Source organism: Sus scrofa, chromosome 3 (genome assembly GCF_054392235.1).
Source record: "Sus scrofa isolate SSC_HxYL_T2T_F1_AM1 chromosome 3, Sscrofa_HxYL_maternal_Yorkshire_Landrace_v2.0, whole genome shotgun sequence".
Classification (NCBI taxonomy): domain Eukaryota; kingdom Metazoa; phylum Chordata; class Mammalia; order Artiodactyla; family Suidae; genus Sus; species Sus scrofa.
Genome location: NC_139385.1, coordinates 139221731 through 139241670, shown reverse-complemented (window position 1 = coordinate 139241670; position 19940 = coordinate 139221731). Strand labels below are relative to the sequence as shown.

Below are 19940 nucleotides of genomic sequence, written 5' to 3'. Positions count from 1 at the left end.
CATGGCGCAGTCTTGCCCACGTGGGTGGGCGCCTCTGTCCCCAGACGCTTGTCCCTCGTCTCTGTGTCTGCCTGGCACCCCGTCACGGCCCCTGAGGGGACGGGGAGCGAGGAGTAAACGTTCAGACCCAAGTGAAAGCGGCTGAGGGCGAGTTGGCGGTGGGATCCTCTGAGTCCTTGGGCTGCACTGGGCCGGGGTGGCTGGCTGCTGAGCAGGAGTAAGGGGCTGTCTTCTTTCCTTTGGATCCAACCATTTTTGCTTGAACTACATGCCCTGGGCCTTCTTAATGCGCGGGTTTGAAATGGAAGACTCAAGCAGAAAAGGCCCACAGCAAAGCCCAACACTCACCTCGCTGCAGTGGCACATGCTTGCTGGCTCCAGGCTAGATTTTTCTGTGCGAGCCTCTTGTTTCATCCCCTTGAAGGGATCGGGGAACGTGTGACCTTTGTGTGGTCAGGTGTGGGAAAGCGGAGGGCTGCTGGCCTAGAAACAAGGTCTCGTGACTCAGTTTCTCATGTCCCTAAGTCCCGCCCCCATCAGAGATTCTCAGATCTGGATCATTATAACAAGAAACAGAGTTAAGGATACATTTGAGCAAGGGGGCGGTGGGAGAGGAAGCTCGTCTTGGAAGAGCGGCTTTCACAGCTCTGTAAATAAGAGCTGATAGACCCAGTTTGGGTTCTTTCCAGAAACTTTATTCCCAAGTCATTTATTTTAGGTTCCTATTTTAAATTCAGTTTTGGCAAAAGAAAAATAGAGACTCTCGGTGCGGCTCTCTGCTCTCGAGAAGGAGAATCTCCGGCTCGGGTGATGTGGAGCCGTCGGTCCGTTATAGGTCCTTACACCGGGCGCCGTGCAGGCTGTTACAGGAAGACACGGGGCTGTGGGCATTTTCAGGAGGCTTCCGCTTTGTCTGCAGGAAGAGAGATTTGTCTTCAAAACCTCAGCTAGACAGCGTGACAGGGTTCCCGCCGACTTAAGCAGGGACAGCTTGAGCATCAGAAAGTGACGGTCCCAGTGGATCAAAGCCCTTGGAACGTAACTACATGCGCGGGTGTGACCACGATGACCCACCCAACTCGGTGACCGCCTTTGGGGTTGCTGGGATCAATGCGGTATTTTGAAGATTTAAAAGGAAAAGAACTTTTTAAAGACATTGTTTTTTATGGCTGCACCTGTGGCATATGGACGTTCGGGTAGGGGTTGAATCAGAGCTGCAGCTGCTGGCCTGTGCCACAGCCACAGCCGTGCCAGATCCAGGCTGCAGCTGCCACCTTCATACACCATAGCTTGTGGCAACACAGGATCCTTAACCCACTGAGCAAGGCCAAGGATCGAACATGCCTCCTCACAGATATTAGTCAGGTCCTTAACCCACTGAGCTACAATGGGAACTCCTAGAAGGGAAAGCACTTTTTTTAAAAAAACGGGATGTCTCTCAGGTGGTGTCATTTGAGAAGCCGGGGAGGCGGGATGATTGGAAGCGCGTCCATCCTTTTGGTGCTGGAGCCTGGAGCGCTGCTGGCTGGCTGTCCTCTGTGCCGGGCCGTCAGCTGCCAGTGAAGGCAAGGCAGGCTCCCCTGTCCCTCACAGGCCCTGTCCTTCACAGGCCCTGTCCCTCACGTGGACGGAGGAGGAAGGTGACCCCTGCCCCCCTCCTCCCAACCGTGTGGTCGTGGGCAAATCATGCAACTCCTGGAACCCCGCTGTGCTGAGAAGGTGATAATGGCACCTCACGGCGTTAGCAGTGAAATTGAACACAAGGCTTATAGGTCACCTGAGAGGCGTTTCCTAGAAACTGACCCCTCTCTCTCCCCTCTGAGCCTCCGGGCACACTTGGAAGGGCACCACGTGGCTCCGAGGCAGCTTGGGCCTCGGCATTCCTGTTTCTCTCCCCCAGAGGGTGACCTCAGCTTCAGACGTCGGCCTGTGGCCACCACTCCCTTCCAAACCACACTGGAAGTGCCCACGTCTTGACCACTGATGTTGGAATAGTTATAAAATAGAGTGTGGTCTGAAAGGAACGGCCCTTGACTGTCAACCGCATGTTCCAGAATTAAAAGTAGAGCAGAATAGGTGTAACTGATCCGCCTCAGAAATGGAATTTTAAAAATCTAAAACTTGGGTACTTTTGGTTTGGGCAGGGTAAGCTATTTTTAGAATGAAACACACACCAGCGTGGCAGAGGGCAGGGAGGGTGGGCTTCGGGATCAGACGGGCGAGGGTTTGCACCCCAGCTCTATCGCTCTCCGGCCTTGTTTCCTGGGACGGGGTATTTGATCCCTTTGAGCCCCAGTTTCCTTTCTGCATTGTGAGAAGGACTGCATGTCACACAGATGTGGTTGCGAAGTCTAGAAAAAACACCCGTCCGTCATCGGTCCTGGATGCCGAGGACCGTGGACCCCGCCAGCGCCGCTGGGTGGGGCTGAGGGTGCGGCCCCACCCTGGTCTTCGAGTCACCTTAACCTTGTGAATATTGCACAGCCGGCCCTTGGCCTTCCCATCAAGAGGGCACGTGTGTGCGACCAGGTCAGGCGTGTTTGCCAGAAGGCACAGGCCGGAGCCGCGCCCTTCCTGCTCTGCCACCCCTTTGTCACGACCCTCGTGCTTCTGTCTGTTCACCCGTTTGCTGAGTGTAGTCTCAGAAGTACGTTTAGCGAATCCTGGGCGCTCTGGCTTTTCTCTGCAATGTTAAAAGGTAGGGATGATGGAAGGAGCGGGAAAAGGGCCTAAGCGGTGAAATTGACGTGCTCTGGTGTCTGTCACATGCACGTAGGAACTCCCGAAGGCGCCCCCGTGGACCCGCCGTGTGCGGCTCCCGGGGGTCGGGCTCGGCCCCGGCGCCGCACAGCCCCGCAAGTGGGTGTCCCCATGTGCCCTGGTCGTCAGGCCCAGCCTAGCAGTGGCATTGCTGCTGGTGGCTTTGGTTCCCTGAGGAGGAGTTTGGGGGACTGGAGGGGCGTTTCAGGGTGTTCCTCAGTGAAGAAGCTGCAGCACCAAGGTTTCCTGCGGCCGCTCGGCAGCTCTGTGCTCTCCCTGGAGCTGTGGGAGCAGGACTCCGCCGCCGTGGGCTGCCCGAGAGCGTGTTGGTGGCCCGGCCAGGCAGGGATCTCGTGCGAGCTTTCACTGCACGTTCTCCTGGCATCTTGTGCCTACAGGATGTCGTGTCACCTTTCCGATCGAAGTGATGAAGAAGGGAAATCAGGTGTTCAGGCCGCAGGTGCTGTCTTATTACAGACCGGCTGGATTCACTTAAAAGCGCTTGACCCAGACGTTAGGGGATTATGATGAACCATGTCGCCTTTCCAGAGTGATCTCTGGCCCCTGCCCCTGCCCTGTTTCTGACTCAGAGGCCTGAGACGGCCTCTGGCTTCCGCAGTTTGACAAAGAGCCGTGTGTGATTTTCACGTCCAGCAGGGCTGGGCAGCCACACAGCTTGAGACCCAGAAGCCAGGTTTTTCACGCTCGCAGGTGCTGCATTGAAGTCTAATGCTGGCAAAATGCCTTCAGACGGATGGCAGGGCTTGCGTTTTCTCTTCAAACAACAGTGTGTTGTCTTATGCTCCAGTACGAGGAGCAGTGCAACAGTCCCACCCTGGAAGCACTTCCGGCACTGGGGACATGCCTGCCAGACAGTTGGAGTGCAGCGTGCTGAGTGCCAGCCAGGAAGGCTTCCCAGAGGAGGCAGGGCCTGGGCAGAGGATGTGTCGCGAGCAGAGGCCTGGAGGCTGAGCTGACCTTGGCCACCCTGGCCTTGCTCCGGGGTGCGGTTCTCCCAGCTTGAAAGGGGAGCTGTGGGCACGCCTGCGAGCGCCAGCTAGGCGCTGGGCTCCAGCCATCGCGCAGGCCAGGAGGGGCCCTAGGAGCCCGGGAAGCAGGAGGTTCCCTTGGGGTCTCGTGCCACAAGCTGGAGGGCCCGGGACTCATGTGGGACTCGCTCCCTTCCGGTCACCGAGCTTGTTCTTTTGGGGCCTGTGGCCGGCATGGTGAGTGCTGGTCAGGACAGACAAGTTCCTTCTGCTCCCGGCGCCACTTGGCTTTTCTTGGATTCTAGTCCGTTGATGTGTCTGATTCTGTTCACAAGCGAGAAGAGGCTGGTGGGGACGGGGCTGGAGCGGCCGGCGCCTTAACAATGCTTCTCACGTTGCTGTCACAGCGCACGTGGAAAACGAAGAGCAGTACACCCAGGCCCTGGAGAAGTTCGGGGGCAACTGCGTGTGCAGAGATGACCCGGACCTGGGGAGCGCCTTCCTCAAGTTCTCCGTCTTCACCAAGGAGTTGACAGCGCTCTTCAAAAACCTGGTAAGTGCGGGATCGTGTGCGCGGCTGGGCCCCGCGGGAAAGGGGCTCCGCCGAGAGACCCACGGCGCGGCTGCACACAGGAGTGAGCATCCTGCCCGGGAAAGGCCCAGCGATCGAGCTTCCTCTACACTGGGTCCCTCAGGGATGCATTTTAGAAGTGTCATTTTGACTCTAACAAGAAAGACTTTAAATTCAACTTGGCATCTTAAAAGGGTACACAGCTGAGGCACAAAATGGACCAGTGCCTTCATCTTCTCAGGGGCCTCTGACTTCAGTTTTTTCTAAACAGTGTAGAACAGTCTGTTTCTGGTAATTCTAGTAGCTATTTAAACTTAAAATATTTAGCAAATATCTTTCAGACCCTCTTCCAGAGTAAGGTAACCTGTAATCAAAACACAGAAATTGCTGTGACTGTTTCAAGGCCTTTTAAGCTCCCAAGTGCAGAGCCTAAGAAAAGCGAGTGGGAGGTGGGGCGAGTCCTTCCCGCCTGCAGTGGGCGCTTGGGTTTTAAGGTGGGGCCAGTGGCGTTCTTCCTTGTGCTTGCTTGGCAGCCCAGTGCCATCCTGGCTGTGGGGGCAGGATTCTGCTCCTTCTCCAGCGGGCAGCCTGAGAGCGTGTTTGTGGCCCTGCCGAGGGCTTGCTTCCAAAGGGGAGTGTCCACTGGAGGTCCCAGCGTCTCTTTCCCGTTCTGCTCCCCCAGCGTCTCCCAGAGGTCACGGCCACCAGACCGGGTCAGCAGGTCCACAGTGCTCTCTGTGTAAGTCGCAGACAGCAGTGTTTTTTTCGTTTCTCCTGTCAACAGGCTCATAAGAAGTGAAAACTAGCTCATCGTGCTTGAAGAGCTGATGACAGCGGGTTCGTAGGCGCGGCCGAAACGGCGGAAGCAAGGGGGCATGTTGCGCGTGAGCCGCGGGGGCAAAGGAGCAGGTCCTCCAGGCTCTGGGTTGCTCTCCCTGTCCCGTCAAATAGTTCAGTGGGAAACGGGAACAGTAGAAAGCCATTGCTGTGCTTAAGATTTTTACTTGGGGTAGTTTGGGATCTCTTGGGGCGTTTGTCAAGTTGGTTGCCCGTTTGTCCTGTTGCAGACAGGCCGACAGCATGCAGAATAGCAGAGCTCTGGCCCTGCTCCCTGGACCCCGGCACACACGCGTGTCAGCATCTCACCACCGAGTGGGACTTTTTTTTTAACTGCATGGTCCCAGGGACGATTTCATAGATGCCGACACGTGGGGGTCTCGTAGTGAACAGTCTCATAGTGGCCTCCCAGCCCCTCGCAGATAAGCCCCGCCTCACTGAGTTGTCAGCCAGCTGCTGTGTGCCTCTCTCTTAAATATGAATGAACGCAGAAGGAAAGAGACCAAAATAAATGGAAAAAAATGAACTTGGAGGAAATGGAGACGGTGCAAAGAGCAGAAGAAACTTTAGAAAAATTCCTCAGAGAGCAGAAGGGAGGGCGGGATGCAGCTTGCTGTTAAAGGGGGGACAGTTAATGCAGGAAAATAGAAAACTGAAAATCCTGTGTGAAGGGCTGGAGCAAAGGAAATCTCTTAGAAAATAGATGAAAAGGACCAAGACCCAAAAGTGGAAAATGGATGCAAGACGAGACGAGGATTAATCCTCAAGATCCCGTATCCACTGACAGGCATCTCAGAAAGAGCAGCAGAGGGGGCCGCCCCGAGGCATCTCCCTGGGAAATCGCAAAAGCCCTTCAAGGCCGGGGCGCAGAGGGTGGAGCCGCGGTGGTGCAAGCGTGGCCCTGGAACCTAAAAGGCCTGGAGCATTGCCACGAAAATCCCGAGGAACACGATTCTAACCTGGAATCAGACCCGCCCCCGAGCCTGAGAGCAGAGCGAGAGGTTTCAGATGTGCAAGGCCCAAAACGCGTCGCTCCCAAGTGTCATTTCTCTGAAACTCCTAAAGGTTGTGATTCAGCAGCATGAAGAGGGAAGCCAGGACCGTGGAAGATGCGTGAGTCCGGAAACAGGATCTGTCCAGCCGGGAAGAGCCGAGGGAGCGATCCCAGCAGGATGGTGAAGGAGGGGCCGAGCAGGGGCCTGGGGACAGCGGGAGGGGCAGGAGCCAGGTCTGTGCCTGCTCCAGCTGCCGGCTCCACTGGCTGCTCCCCCCGCAGCTCCTCAGCTGTCAAACGGCAGTGATGACGCCACGCCTGGTTCTGCAGCTGGAGTAGCGCCCGAGCCTTTTATACAGCTTAGCTCATTTATCCTTGTACGAGTCCCACAAGGTGAGTCAGTGGTGTCCCTGCTTTGCGGATTAGATCACTGAGGCTCTGGGGTTTAGAGCCGCGCTCTCTCCTGATGGCTCTGAGTCCTCGTCAGCTTTTGCTTGGGGCCCACGAGCCTCACTCCGCCTGAGGGGTCCCCACACGGAGTCGCTTGGCCTCAGGTTTAACATGAGCAGCCGTGCGGTTTGACAAAAGCAGCCCCTTCGTGCCTGGATTTTCTGCAAAACCAAGAGTGGAGCAGGGTCTGGGCGTGGCGACGGGGACCTTGTCACGGTGGGCCACTCCCCGCGGCTCTGCCACTTTGGGGACCTCAGAAATGCCCCAGCCGCCGGTGCTCTCCCACTAACAGCCGTCAGCGGTGGGCACCTCTTCCTCCTGTCCGCTGCCCGGAGCCAGCACGGGACAGAGCTGGGAGTCACACCCCACTCTTCACACTCCACACCCATGCTGTTTCCACTGTGGTGTTCAAAGGAATTAGGGCCTCTCGTCAGCTTCTTGGGGGGAAAGAGAGAGATGGCACAGAGGGGAGGCCACGCGGGAGCAGCGTAGAGAGAGGAGCTGGCCAGCCACGCAGCTGCCGCCGCGAGGCAGCCGGACAACTTCCCCGTCTTCAAACTGGGTGAGAAACCATCGCCGCCTCAGCCGCTGGCCCAACGGGATGAACGGGGGCCGTGGGCGGGCACCTTCCGAGCCCAGCACACAGGTCACGTCCCAGTGTCATTAAGTCAAATCCCTCGTTCAAGTTCCAGCGCCAGTAGCTCTGAGTCCTTGTGCCTGGCTTAGTTCGGCTTTTACTCTGTGGAGTTAGGGCTTTCGGTTCTTTTTCCGGCAAAGATCAGAGAGAGGGAGGAAACATCTTCCTTGTGCCCAGAACGGCATTCGCCAGGCCCGGGTTCAGGCCCGCTCTGGTGCTGCAGGGCTGCGGCCGCATCTAAGACACTGTCACTGTGAGCAAGCTGTTTAGCTGAGAATTCTCCTTTTTTGGTATTTCTTATACCATTCTTACTCCTATTTTGGGTCACATCTTCCCTACCTCTTATTTTTAAAGCCTTGCTTTTGCTTTCTCTCAGGTGTTCAAAAAACCTTTCCGTGTAGTGTGGCCAAGATGCTCTGTTCTGCCTCTTGCCCAGGAAGAGTAATGACCCTCTACCTGCTCTTTGGCCTGAAAGAATGTTTATAAAGCCGTTGGAACGTCCCCAAAGAAAGGCCCACTTAATCTAAAGTGAGCTTTTGGTTCCCATGCACGAGTGTCTCGCGTTCGGAGGCTGCGGGAACGCAGGATAAAGGCAAAAACCCGGCAGCGCCAGCAACACGTGTCACACGTGTGACATTCAGCAGGTTATAGAGGCAGCCGTCTCCTGGGTTCTTTTCCTCTCGCCAGATGGATGTGCGAATCCTGGAAAGGCTGTTCCAGGGCCGTTTCTGCGCCAAGAAGTGGCCTTTGAACAAACGGCTGCCTTAGTGGGGATGGAGCCCCGAAAGGTCCTTTGCAGACAGTCTCTGTCTCTGGTTTCACAGAATTGCTCGTGAAGTGTGCACTCGGGGTCCGCGGAACCCGCTGCAGGTGAGAGCGGGGCCGGCAGATGCTGAGCCCCGGATGGAGCCCAGGGCGCGGTCTGGCCGCGGAGCCGGGCTGGAGGAATCTCACTTTGCTCCATGGAAGGAGGAACCTGAGAGTCCCACTGGCCAACGGACCCCTAAGTCTTGGATTTTTTTTTTTTCTTTCTTTACACAAATGATTGCAATGAGAAAGACATTTAGCTCTTCAGTGGAGAGCTCGTAAGATTGTTGGGGAGCATGGCCTTGCTTTGCCTGTGCGGGGGGGCCTCAGTGTGGAGGCAGCGGGGATCCGCTGCACCGCGGCAGGGCCCGGCGCGTCTTCCCAGCTCTCTGCCAGCGGCCAGTTCTCCGTGTGGGTGAAGCCCATCTCGTTGCTGAACTGAGAGCTGCCTCTGCCAGAGTCTCCCCCTTGGGGTTCCCACAGCTTTCTTCTCTTTTCACTCTTCTACTGAAAATGTCCTACATTTTAAAATGTCTTGGAGTTTCTGTTATGGCTCAGTGGTAACAAATGCAACTAGCGTCCATGAGGACGCAGGTTTGATCCCTGGCCTCACTCAGTGGGTTAAGGATCCAGCATTGCCATGAGCTGGGGTGTAGGTTGCAGACACGGCTCAGATTCCATGTTGCTGTGGCTGTGGTGTAGCCCAGCAGCTGCAGCTCTAATTTGACCCTTAGTCTGGGAACTTCCCCTCACTCCCACTGCGGATAAGTCAGCCCTTAAGCTCTAAATCGTGGCAAACCACAGCAGTACCTGTGTACTGCCGAGTTCAGTTTGCAGAGGACTTGGCCTTGGTTTGTTTCCTTTCATCCCCAGGATCCTAGTCACCTGGGGCTGCTTAGATGTGCAGACTTCTAGGCCCTCGTCCCCTGGGCCTGCTGAAGCAGGCCCTCTATTCGCCCAGGGCGAGAGTCAGCACAGTAGAGCCCGCGCAGCAGTGCCCTGGAGCAGAGGGGTTCTCCAGGTGAGGTCCTTGGACCAGTAGCACCAGCAGTGCCTGGAACTTGTTAACGCGCCCCCCCCCCCCCCGCCCCCCGTCCCCACACACACCTGCTGAATTGTGGTTCTTGAGCGCCAGCGCAGCAGCAGCACCTGCAGGGTTGCTAGAACACTCCCTGTTGGGTGTGGTTTCCCGGAGTTCTTGATCCGTTTGCATTTCTGCTCAGTTCCCCAGTGAGGCTGGTTGGGAACCGGCCGCCCCAGAGAGCAGCGGTGTGGGCTGCTCAGACGCCTCCCCCTGGGGAGATGGGGGTTGGGCACCCAGGTCTAGCTGAGGCCGGCAAGGAGGTTCTAACCTCGAATTCCAGAAGGTAATAAATATGAAAAGGTGGTTTGGGTTTAGGTTGATGTCTTGATGTCACAGGGGTTTTAGGAGCTGTGGATTGCGTGATGCTGGGCTCCTCTGTGCTGCTCCCTCTGCGCTCAGATTTGGCTGCACAGGGGTTCTCTGCTCACTTGTGGGCAGGCTGCCATGTGTCCTTTCATCGTCTCGTCTCTCGTGGAAGAGGGAAGACTCGCCATTTCCCTCCACTTAGAACCTGAAAGATCAAAGCAGTGGGGCTGCCAGAGACACGGCATTAAAGGCAGAAACCAGGTCAGCTCTTTGCTCTCTTTCTGGTGGTGTCAGAGTTGCTGGTGTTTTGGCAGCTGGCTGGTTTTGATCCTGCCGTTTGTGTTAACCACTCAAGATCGGCGTCGGTTCCCCTGTCTCCTTTTGAATTAAACCATCAGAGGGACTCTGCTGCCGGAAACAGGCCTGGAAGTGTGTGCTCGCAAGGGCCCCTTGTGTGTGTGTGCACACACGCCTAGACCTTGGGTGGTGCTGTCAGCAGCTCTGGGGAGAAGCAGCCAAAGATGCAAGAGACCTCGCTGGTTTTCCCTTGTGACGTTTCCTCATACGTCTCTGATGACCTGCTCTGTGGACTGGGAGTGGGGGGTTCTGTGAAGACGCACTGGGGGGCCTGCGTCCAGTCTCACAGCCTGTCCCCAGCCCACCATGGGTCAGGGGTGGGTGGGACTGGTCATGTTCTCATCTCTGCTGCTGCTGAGCTGTGGGATTTGGGGGCAGCGTGGGTGGCTTCACTCTCCCTCTGTCCCCATTTCTGTAAAATGGGGACAACCCCGACCTCTCAGAGCCGTTGGGAAGCTTACATGCCATTTGGTGGCCCTGTGCCATATGGTGATTGATTCAGGCCCCTTTACCTAGGACCTCCGGCTTCTCCAAGAGATTTTCTGTCTGGATGCTCACTCGTTCAGACAAGCAGCCTTTGGGGAGATCAGAGAGGGCCGCGCTGTGGACCTGCCAGCACAGCCTGCGAGGGCCCTGTGTGTGGGGAATCCCACCCGTCGGGAATCTTCCTCCACTGGCTTTCACGGGGCTCGCCGCCTCCCTTCCTTCCTCCTCTGGTCACCTTCTGCAGGGTTTTGAGACCCCTGCCCCGTGAGGAATCAGAGCATCTTTATGTGTAAGATTTGTAGCAGCCCCCAAACTGGAAAGAACTCAAAAGCCTTCAGCAGGTGTCTGGATAAGCCAGACAATGAAATTACTGTTCAGCCAGAAAAAGAAACGAGCCATTGATGGAACAACACGGGTGGAGCTCGAGGTAGGTAAGAAAGACGCCAACAAAAAGGGTCGCGTGCTGTTGGAGTCCTGCGTGCAAAGCCCTGGAAAACGCACGCACGCTGCTCTGTGGGTTCGGAGGCAGTTCGATCGGTGGTTGCCTGGGGAGTGAGGACCTGGGAGCTGAGGATCACGGGGGGCACAGGGAAACTCCTGGGCTGAGGGGTACGTTCCCCAGATTTTGGCAGTGGTTTTGTGGGCTTTCCTATATGTCACAACTTAGGGAATCGTGCACGTTAAACGTCTGTAGGTTTTTGTGTCTCCGTGACATCTCGGGAAAGCTGCTTAAAAAAACTGCTTTGTAAGCTGTTGGTCTAAAGCACTGCTCTCCACTAGGAATTTTTACACGGGTGGAAATGGCCTACATTTTCTGCATCTAGTACAAGAAGCCACGGACCACACGTGGCTATTGAGCACTTGCTGATGCTAGTGCAGCTGAGGAATTCCCTTTTCAACCTGATTTAATTTTAACCCATTGAAACTTGAATGGGCTGGCGTGGCCAGTGGCTGGCACATTGGACTGCGCAGGTGTAACGCTTTACCTGCTGCCGTAACAGCCCGGCAAGGCCACCCCCCCCCCCCCCCGCCCCACCCCAGGTCTTCGGCTTTAGCTCCTGGAGAGGACTCAGCATTTCCAGCAGGTGCTGCCTGTTTCCTAGGCGCATCTCCTGGCTCTTCCTGAAGCCCCTGCTAAGAATGCCCCAACTGAAGCAGTGAGGTAGTAGGTCTGAGGCCTTTGTGCAGCTCCTCACCCTCCGACATGGAGGTGCAGCCGGCCCGTGCCCCTGTCAACAGGTGTTTGCCCTTCTTTGACTCAGAGCAGCATTTGCTCAAGTTAAAAAGGTAAAAGCTCTGCAGACCCCAGCAGTGTCTTTTCTCTCTCACGTGTCTCGTAAACCAGGCACATCAGAGTAAGCTTTCGTGACACACGAGCGTTTCGGGTGAGGCTCTTTGGCCGTGTGTCATGTGTGGTCCTTTCAGGACAAGCTTATATCCCCAGAGAGCAGTCTGGGTTTTTGAGGAGAGCCTGGGAGGTCCTGAGTTTTTCTAGACTGGAGGTAGGGAGGCTGCCCAGCGACTTTTTTTTTTTCTTTTTTCTGTCTTTAGGGCCATACCTTTAGCACATGGACGTTCCCAGGCTAGGGGTAGAATCGGATCTGTGACTGCCAGCCTACACCACAACCATAGCAACGCGGGATCTGAGCCGCGTCTGCAACCTACACCACAGCTCACGGCAAGGCCGATTCCTTAACCCACTGAGCAAGGCCAGGGATCGAACCCGCTTCCTCATGGATACTAGTCGGATTCGTTTCCGCTGCACCAGATGGGAACTCTGACTTCCGGTTTTGAGTCTCTCTTCTCTCGGCCGTTTCTGAGGAATAGCACTGCGGTGCAAGAATCCTGTCTGGACGGGTCCCCGGGGCAGAGCGGTGTTCTCAGTGCCTGAGTGGAGGAGAAGGCGGCGCTGGTGTTCCCGGGGCCAGGCTGGGATCAGGAGCCGAGCTGTGGCTGGACCAGCAGCAGCTAGTAACCAGTGACGGAGCTAAAGGAGTTGGGGGCTGGCAAGTGTTTGGGGGGACGGTGGGAAAGATTTTAGAATATGGAAGTGGCATATTAAAACAAATAATAAGTAGGAAGAACCGCGGGAAAAGATGGCTCTTGTCTGGCTGTATTCGCCACCCACCCTCCCCATCTCCTTGTCTGGCTTTGTTTGCTAATCAGCTGTGAGGTTAGCAGTGAGGCCGCTCTTGATCTCTGATGGCCTGTCTGCCTGCCCCTGGCTGAAGCACTGCAGGTCTCCTCCTGAGATCGCAGACACCTGACTCCTCACTGAGTCATCTTGTCAGACATCCGGATCCAGGTGAACCCAGGAAGAGCGGGGACAGAGAAGGGAGGCTCGTGGCTCTAAAGATTGCCTGTGTGCTCTTGGAATCAGAGCCGTACTTACCAGCAGTGGTTAGGAGTAATAATTTTTGTTCAGATCGTGCTTGGTGTTCCTGAAAGCCATTTTACTTAATAAGCTTGTGGAAAGTCAGAGCGTAAGAGAAAGCCTGCTGCTTGCTTGGTGCTAAGGAGAATGTTCCAGTTGGGTTACCCGGGGCCATTTAATTCTTCCCATAGATCATGACAACTTCATTACTCGTAAATTGAGGCTGGAGCTGCTGAGCGCAAGACATGTGCAGTTACGTCTTTCGGCCGTGGTTTTCCTCGCCTTTGGCCAGCGTGGAGATGGTTCCTTTAGGAGGTGGTTCCTTTGGCCGTGAGCCTGAGGCTCCTGGGCGGCCCCAGGGCAGACAGACAGTCCAGGGAGACCCAGAGCCCATCCTTCTTGCTGCAGGGTGCTCTTGCTGAGACAGGGCCTCTGGGCTCGGGCTGGGTTCAGAGCCCAGGCCCGGGGGAGGGCCAGTCATTTCCTGGCTGCTCCCCCTGAGTCAGGGCGCCTGTGGGGCTCGGGCGGGCGGAGGCTGGGCCACGAGCTGGGAGCTTTGTTCGTAAACCCGTTGACGGGGATGCTGTGTGTCTGTGTTCAGGACAGTTTCCTTAAAAAAACGAACAGCTTTACGAGGTCTGTTTTGTCACAAAAGGTACCCATTTCAGTTATGCAAGTTGTGATTTTTCTGGCGGCTTTACCAAGTGATGTGCCTTAGATCAGTTTGGGGACACTTTGTTCTCCCCAGTAAGGCCCCTCCTGTCCTCTCACGGTTAATCCCCACTGCCCCCTCCCCCAGCCCCAGGCAACCGCTAATCTACTTTCTGTCTCTTGTCATAGTGGAGCTAATTATTTTCTGATGAGAGAAGTAATAGTTTCTTATTTTAGATCATTGGAGTAACCCCAGAAAGCGAGATGGGTGGAATGAAGGCCAGCAGCCCCTTGGCAGGATTCTCTTCCAGCTGCTCTTTTAAGCTCTCATCTCCCCCCTGCTCCCCCCACCCCAGCCTGGCTGAGGTGCCCCCCCCCACATTGCGCTCCTGTGCCCGGATGCCCCACCCCATCCTGCAAGACAAAACTCTCCCTCTCTTTGGAGGCCTGTATTCCATAACCCCAATCAGCAGAGGTTTCCCTGGGGTCCAGACGGGAGGTGATTTTCTCTTCCTAGAGATTCCGCGCTGTTTTATTGACGGCCCACAGCGTTTCCGCAGGGCACACTCCTCGCTTAGATAATGGCCTTATCTCTGCTGTTAGGCCCAGAGTTGGTGGGGACGGAGGTTCTGTCTGGTTCATCCCTGTCTCCTGGGCCCTCTGGGCCGGCCCAGCTTTATCTCGTGTCACTCCCTGAGGGGCCCTTGGTGGCACTCATCACGGTGGTGCTGCCTGTTTAATGTCCTGCCACCCTGTCCCCAGTGTCCGGGATGAAAGCAAGCTGGCCCAGTGTTTGGATGTCCTTAGATTGTCACGCTCCTTCACTTTGGTGTTTAACTCTGGGTGCCAGAGCTTGGTGTGCCTCTTCTCACCTAATCCCTGTCCTCAGTACCCGAGTTCTCATCTGAGTTAAAGAGTCTAATAAGAGATGCAGCAACCAGATTCTGGGCGGTGGTCTCCCTGCAACAGACAATCTCGGGGTTTTTCTCAGTCATGCAACGCTTGGAGTACGCTTTTCGTAAAAACATCCTAGGCTGCTTCCTACAAATGCAAGTTTTTGTCTGCCAGCGTTTTACTCTCTTTGCCCCCACCCCCCATATCTGAGTTGCTCTGGTGTCTTTGGCTCAGCCTCCCCCCCAGCGGCTCTGACCCTCCCCTTCAGGCAGGTCCTGCTGCCCCATTTCTTGCCCGAGCCTCGTCCAGGATGGCGCTGCCTCGGCTCCCCTCCAGGCAGCCTTCAGGACCGAGTGGGCCTGAGCCTCTGACTCCCCATGGCCCTGGATCAGTGGACGAATGGGCAGAGTCTCCGGGCTCAGCAGCTGGGACATCACCTTCTTCCCAAGCCCCGACTGCTCCAAGCCCTGGTCTTCGATTCTTTCTATCAGGAGCCCCTGGCGTCTGTACGAGTCAGACATGCTGCACGTGGTCTGTTTAGACTTCCTGTTTAAATCTCAGAGAAGGCAAACACCCGTCGTGTTTAGCCCTCTTAGTAGCTGGCTTACGGCTGTCTATGAGATAGGCAGTCAGTAAATACATGATTAATGAGTGAAGTCTCACATTCATTATTTGATGCTTAAAGCTATTAATGCATCTCTAGAGTCTGTCTCTTACAGGCTCAGAAAAATACTAAGATAAATTGATTCAGCCAGTGTTTTTCGAGTGTCTGCTCTGGGCCAAGCTCTGTGCTGAGTGAATATAAACGCTTGAAGCTGCCCTTTAGGATTTATGGTGTGAGATTGATACAGACGAATGCAGGGTAGAACCTGTCAGGTCCCTCAAGAAATTTTTTAAAAGGAAAACATGGGGCGGTGGGGGGAGGCTTACTTCCTGCTGAGCGGTCGAGGATATTAATGGAGAGGACGTGTTCTGAGAAAATCCTGCTGGACGGGAAGCCCCGGAACCTGGGGACACGGGGCAGACGTGCAGCTCAGGGTGGAGCAGATGGAGTGGGAGCCTAGACGCGGGGACCAGAGCAGGGCAGGCGGAGATGAAGGTGCGAAGGGGCAAACGAGGGTGGACCGTGAGCCGGGTAGGTTTGGGCTTTATTAGGGCACACACCAGATAAACCCCACAACTGCGGAGCAGGGGCCAGGGCAGCAGGGACTAGGGGACAGTGACCCGGAGCTGGGGAAACGCGGGGGCCGGCCCAGGAGCAGGGTGGCAGAGAGGCAAGGAGGGGACTCTGCAGGCAGCACCGGAGCCAACTGAAGGAGGAGGGGTGACACAGGAGGTGGAGGGGACGGCTGGGGGCACCCAGCTGGCCTGGGCACCGAGTTGCGCGCGTCCTTGCAGAGGAGGCGGTGGGGACGCGTCCACGCGGCTCCTCCAGGTTCAGCGGAAGCACAGGTCAGGTGTGTGCTCGGGTGATTCACGCGCACGGCCTGTGGCTTTCTCTGCCTTCCAGTCGGCCTCAGGACCTCGCCTTAGACTCAGCTTCTGACCCTCGAGGCTAATCTCAGCCAGTCCCGGCTGACAACCTTGTGCCTCAGAGGACTCCTGGTACGTGACAAATGTTGAGCTGTGTCTGCCTAGGGCAGGGGCTGCCCAAAAAGCCCTTTCCGGAATGGCAGTCACTCATTGCCCGTGTATTTGGCAGGCTGGGTGGTTGGTGCTGGCATTATTCCACATCGTACCAGTACTTTTCAAGTAAATTTCTCTCTCCATGTTGAACTTTCATATGCCGAATACTGCATGGAAACCAGGTCCCACATTGCCCTAATAATTGTTCCACTCAAGGTAATTCTATTAAAAATCAAATTTTCCTTTGCTCGATTGTAGGGGGGACCACAAAGTGTTCCAAAGTCCTTGCTCCTGTTCTTCTCCTCTTACGGCCCCGTCGTCTGGGTGCGTGTACCCCGAGTGACACTTGTGCAAGCCCCCCCTCCCCCCCGTCCCAGGCCGAGCAGCAGGTGTGCTGACTGGGGGCGGGGGCGGGGGGTGGCTCTCGGGTTCGGGACTCGGGGAGCCTGTGCCTTAGGCGCTCGCTGACTGAAGCCTGCTGGGCTCGGGGCTGGCCGGGTGGAGCTCTCTGAGCCCGTCGGAGGTTTGGTCTCCCCGATCTAATCCATGGTGACAACCTGCTAAACCACCCTCTCCTGCCTTCTTGCTTCAGGGAGAAGAACCTAGGACCTTGGACCTCTTGTCGCTCCTTATCTTGTATCTGCTTTGCTCAGCCACGCGCGTGCGGACACGCGCGCGCGCACACACACACACACACACACACACACACTCGATTCTTTTCTCCTCCTCTGAGCGTTCACTCGTCCACGTTCCCAGGAGACCCCTTCCTTTCCATTTCCCCTGCTGGGGGCTGCGCCCGGGGGTCTGGGGTCCGGGCTCCCGGAGGGACGGGGGCGCAGGGGCCGCGAGGGCGCGGGGCGTGCCGGGGCCGCTCGCTCTTCCTGCGTCTTCAAGGTGGTTCTGTCCTTCGGGTTTTCTGCGCGAGGGTGGCTGTCCTTCCAGGCTGTGTGGGGCTGGCTCACGGGGGTGTCACCGAGACACAGGCGGACGCCGGCGCCGGCCCGGTCGCCTGTGCCCCGCGGGGAGAGCCGCCGGGCAGGCGCGAGGGAGGCCCCTCTTCGGCCCGGGGGGCGGAAGGCGAGCGCGTGTCTGCTCTTGTCTTTCAGATCCAGAACATGAACAACATCATCTCCTTCCCCCTGGACAGCCTGCTGAAGGGGGACCTGCGAGGCGTGAAGGGGGTACGGCGTCCACAGTCCGGTCCGCCCGCCGGCACCGTGGGGTCCCGGCCTGCCAGTGGGGGCCAGGGCCTCTCCGGCCGTCCTGCTGGTGCTCCGAATGGGGGGCCAAGTTCTTCGGGAGCCTGTCCGTGACTTCGGGGCTCAGCCGCTTGGGCGGGAGCCTGTGTGGGGAAGCTGGCTTTCCAGCCGGCGTGGCCCCGGGGGGCCACTGGGAAGGGGTCCTGGCCGGGTGGGGTTTTCTGTGGGGTCTGTTCCCCAGCCTGAGCGCGCAGGATGCTCACGCCTTGAGCGGCATGTGGGCACCCGGTGCTGAGCGCCAGGCTGCTTTGGGTGTCATTGGCACAGGCAGACATGGGGTAGGAGACAGAGATGACCTCACCCCAGGTCATGGGAGACCCCGCTCTTGGATGGGTCCACACGTGCTCCCTGGTCTCATCTGGCTTCCAGAGGCCGATCTCGGGGGCCTTTATGAGACAGAAAGTCCAGGAGAGCAGGGAAGGCCAGGCCCGGGGAGCCGTGAGGACACCCAAGAAAGCTACCTGTCATCCCTGGGGGGCCCAGAGAGCGAGTCAGACAAGTTAGTCAGGAAAATGGGAGGGGGAGCAAGGCAGAGGGAAATCCCGCACGTGCAGAGGCTGATGCGGGGCCCGGCCCATTCCCGCGGGGCCTTAGATGCAGGCTGTGGCCTGGCCAGAAGGCCATGAAGAGTCCCAAAAAAAAAAAAAAAAAAAAAAAAAAAAAAAAAAAAAAAAAACCCACAGAAAAAGGATTTTTTTTCTTCCCAAAGGACGCTGTTAAAGGGAGCATACATCGGTGGGAACCACTCGATGGAATTTCTAGTGGCTCAGTGTGTTTTGAGCCAGGCTGTATCAGAGACTGTGAGGTCCTCCGTTCCAGACGGAATTGGGAGGGGGGAGACCTCAGGAGAAGAGGGCTGGCTTGTAGTCTTTGGTTTGGGGCCCAGCTCGGGTGCATGTATCGGGGAGATTCCTGTATCAACAGCAAACACCGTACTCCTTCCTTTGAGAGAGAGAGGTACTAAAATACTTGCGGCTTCAAGGCTGTATCTTTCTGGGTTTAATTTTAGAATACTCCCAGGGCAGAGGGCAGGGTGTCGGTGAAACTCGTTGGGCTGTGAGTAGTTGGTACTTGTTATAACTAGCTGACAGGCACCCTAGGCAGTTCTTTCCACTTGTCTCTGTGTTGATTTGGTATATTCTATAATAAAAAGTTCTTAAAAAGAGAAAAAAGAGGAAAGGCCATTTACTCATCTAATGAACAGCCCATGCTGTAAGCTCTTTATTTTTCATGGCATCACATACGTCACTTACTACAGAAATTAATGCTCCTTTCAGGTCTAGTCTAGGGCTAAGTAAGTTTATCTTGCCCAGAAGTTAATGATTATTCCTGTTTAATTTATGCCTCTCTGTTTACAGGATCTGAAAAAGCCTTTTGATAAAGCTTGGAAGGACTATGAAACAAAAATGTGAGTGTTTTCATTTTAAAGAATAAGCGTAGGTCATTTGAGATTTCAGTTTTAAATTGAGCTTTTCTTGCTTGAAGGTTTTGTGTAAATAAACCTTAATCCAGGAAAGAATTTATCCACAATGGTGTTGCTGTGATTTGTCATGAGGCCAAATGCTTTCACGTGTGTTGTCTCCGTTCATGACAACCTCTCTAAACAGGCTGTTCCTCACCCTCTTGTGTCCTGATGGCTGCAGGATGGTGTTTTCAGGAAAGTTAACTGACGGCTGCTGGCTGACCTCAGGCAGCTGTTGTACCGTTGCTGTTTCTCACTCCCAGAGTGGAGCAGATCGAGCTAGCTGGCATTGGGCTAGCAGTGGCGGGGACCATAGTTTCAATCATTTGAAATACCTGAGAAATAGAAAAATGTTTAAAAATGCCTCCTGCTTGCTGTGTAACTGCCATGCACTGGGTAGTAACGTAGCGTTTTCTCAGGGGAAGCAGAAACGACTGTAGGAGGCGTCTGGCAGAGTGAGAAGTGGGGAGAAGAAAGCCTGTCCCGATGTAACTCCAGGTGGTCAGTGGGGTGGGTGGGTCTCACCAGCCCTGGGGACCTCTTCAGAGGTGCGGATCTCACAGCTCCCAGCAGGCCTTTGGTGCTGGTCCCGTCCGTCCCATCCTGGAATCTTAGATTCCCGCGCTCCAGGTTCTGGAGATTCACTGACAGCAAACCCTTGTATGTAAGCACAGATGGAGCCTTAAGCCAGACGCCTTGGAGGTCTGGGCTCCCGGAGCCGCTGTAGACGTGGCGTCCTGGCCTGTGGGCGTCCCGCATCTGCGGGCCAGCTCCGCACAGTGACTCAGGAGAGGAGTCCCATCCCTCCTTTCCAGATGGGGGCCAAGCCTTGGGGTTTGCTGCTCGTCACCCCAGGAAGGCAGGGCCAGGAGGTGCATCTGCCCAGTACCACCGGGGCCTCGGGGGAATGCTTCTGTGCATTGCTGGACCACGGACATGCAGGGGTCTCTGAAGAGGGGCTGCCCGAGAGAGCCTGCTGGTTCGGAAGGGAAAAGCCTTGCAGGAGCGAGGGGATCGAATTCTGTAAAATCAGGACACACACCCAGATGCGGTGAGGACAGCCTTGCTGACAAAGTCCCAGAATCGGAGAAGGAACGTGCACGTACCCTTTAAAAGTCAGAGTCCTTCTGGGATCAATTTAAAAAGTAGCTCTACCCGTTTACATGTGAGATTGATTTCTCCTGAGAGGCCCTGTGATATGTAACAGTTTTAAGACGTCTTTAAAATTCCCGGCCAGTGGTTCCGTGCCTGGTCGTTACAGAGTGACTGATGCCTGGACTGGGTCTTGATCTCTGTGAGGTGGTGTCGGGGTGATCCTGGAGTCGTGTGACTGTCCCGGGCCCTCCGGGGCCCTCCAGTCCCTCTTCCTCCCTGGCGCACGAATCCACGTCTCAGC

At 56.0% G+C, this 19940-nt stretch overlaps 1 protein-coding gene across 15 annotated transcripts in view; it reads left to right on the top strand.

Annotated features, from left to right (window-relative positions):
• The window catches only part of ASAP2 (ArfGAP with SH3 domain, ankyrin repeat and PH domain 2), a 164301-nt gene that overhangs the window by 76289 nt on the left and 68072 nt on the right, over window positions 1-19940 (top strand). For all 15 annotated transcript variants that reach the window (XM_085020000.1, XM_085019995.1, XM_021087869.2 and 12 more), the window contains 3 exons: window positions 4157-4302; window positions 16930-17004; window positions 18441-18490. In XM_085020000.1, the coding sequence (XP_084876126.1) occupies window positions 4157-4302; window positions 16930-17004; window positions 18441-18490 (271 nt within the window). The remainder of the gene's footprint in view (window positions 1-4156; window positions 4303-16929; window positions 17005-18440; window positions 18491-19940) is intronic.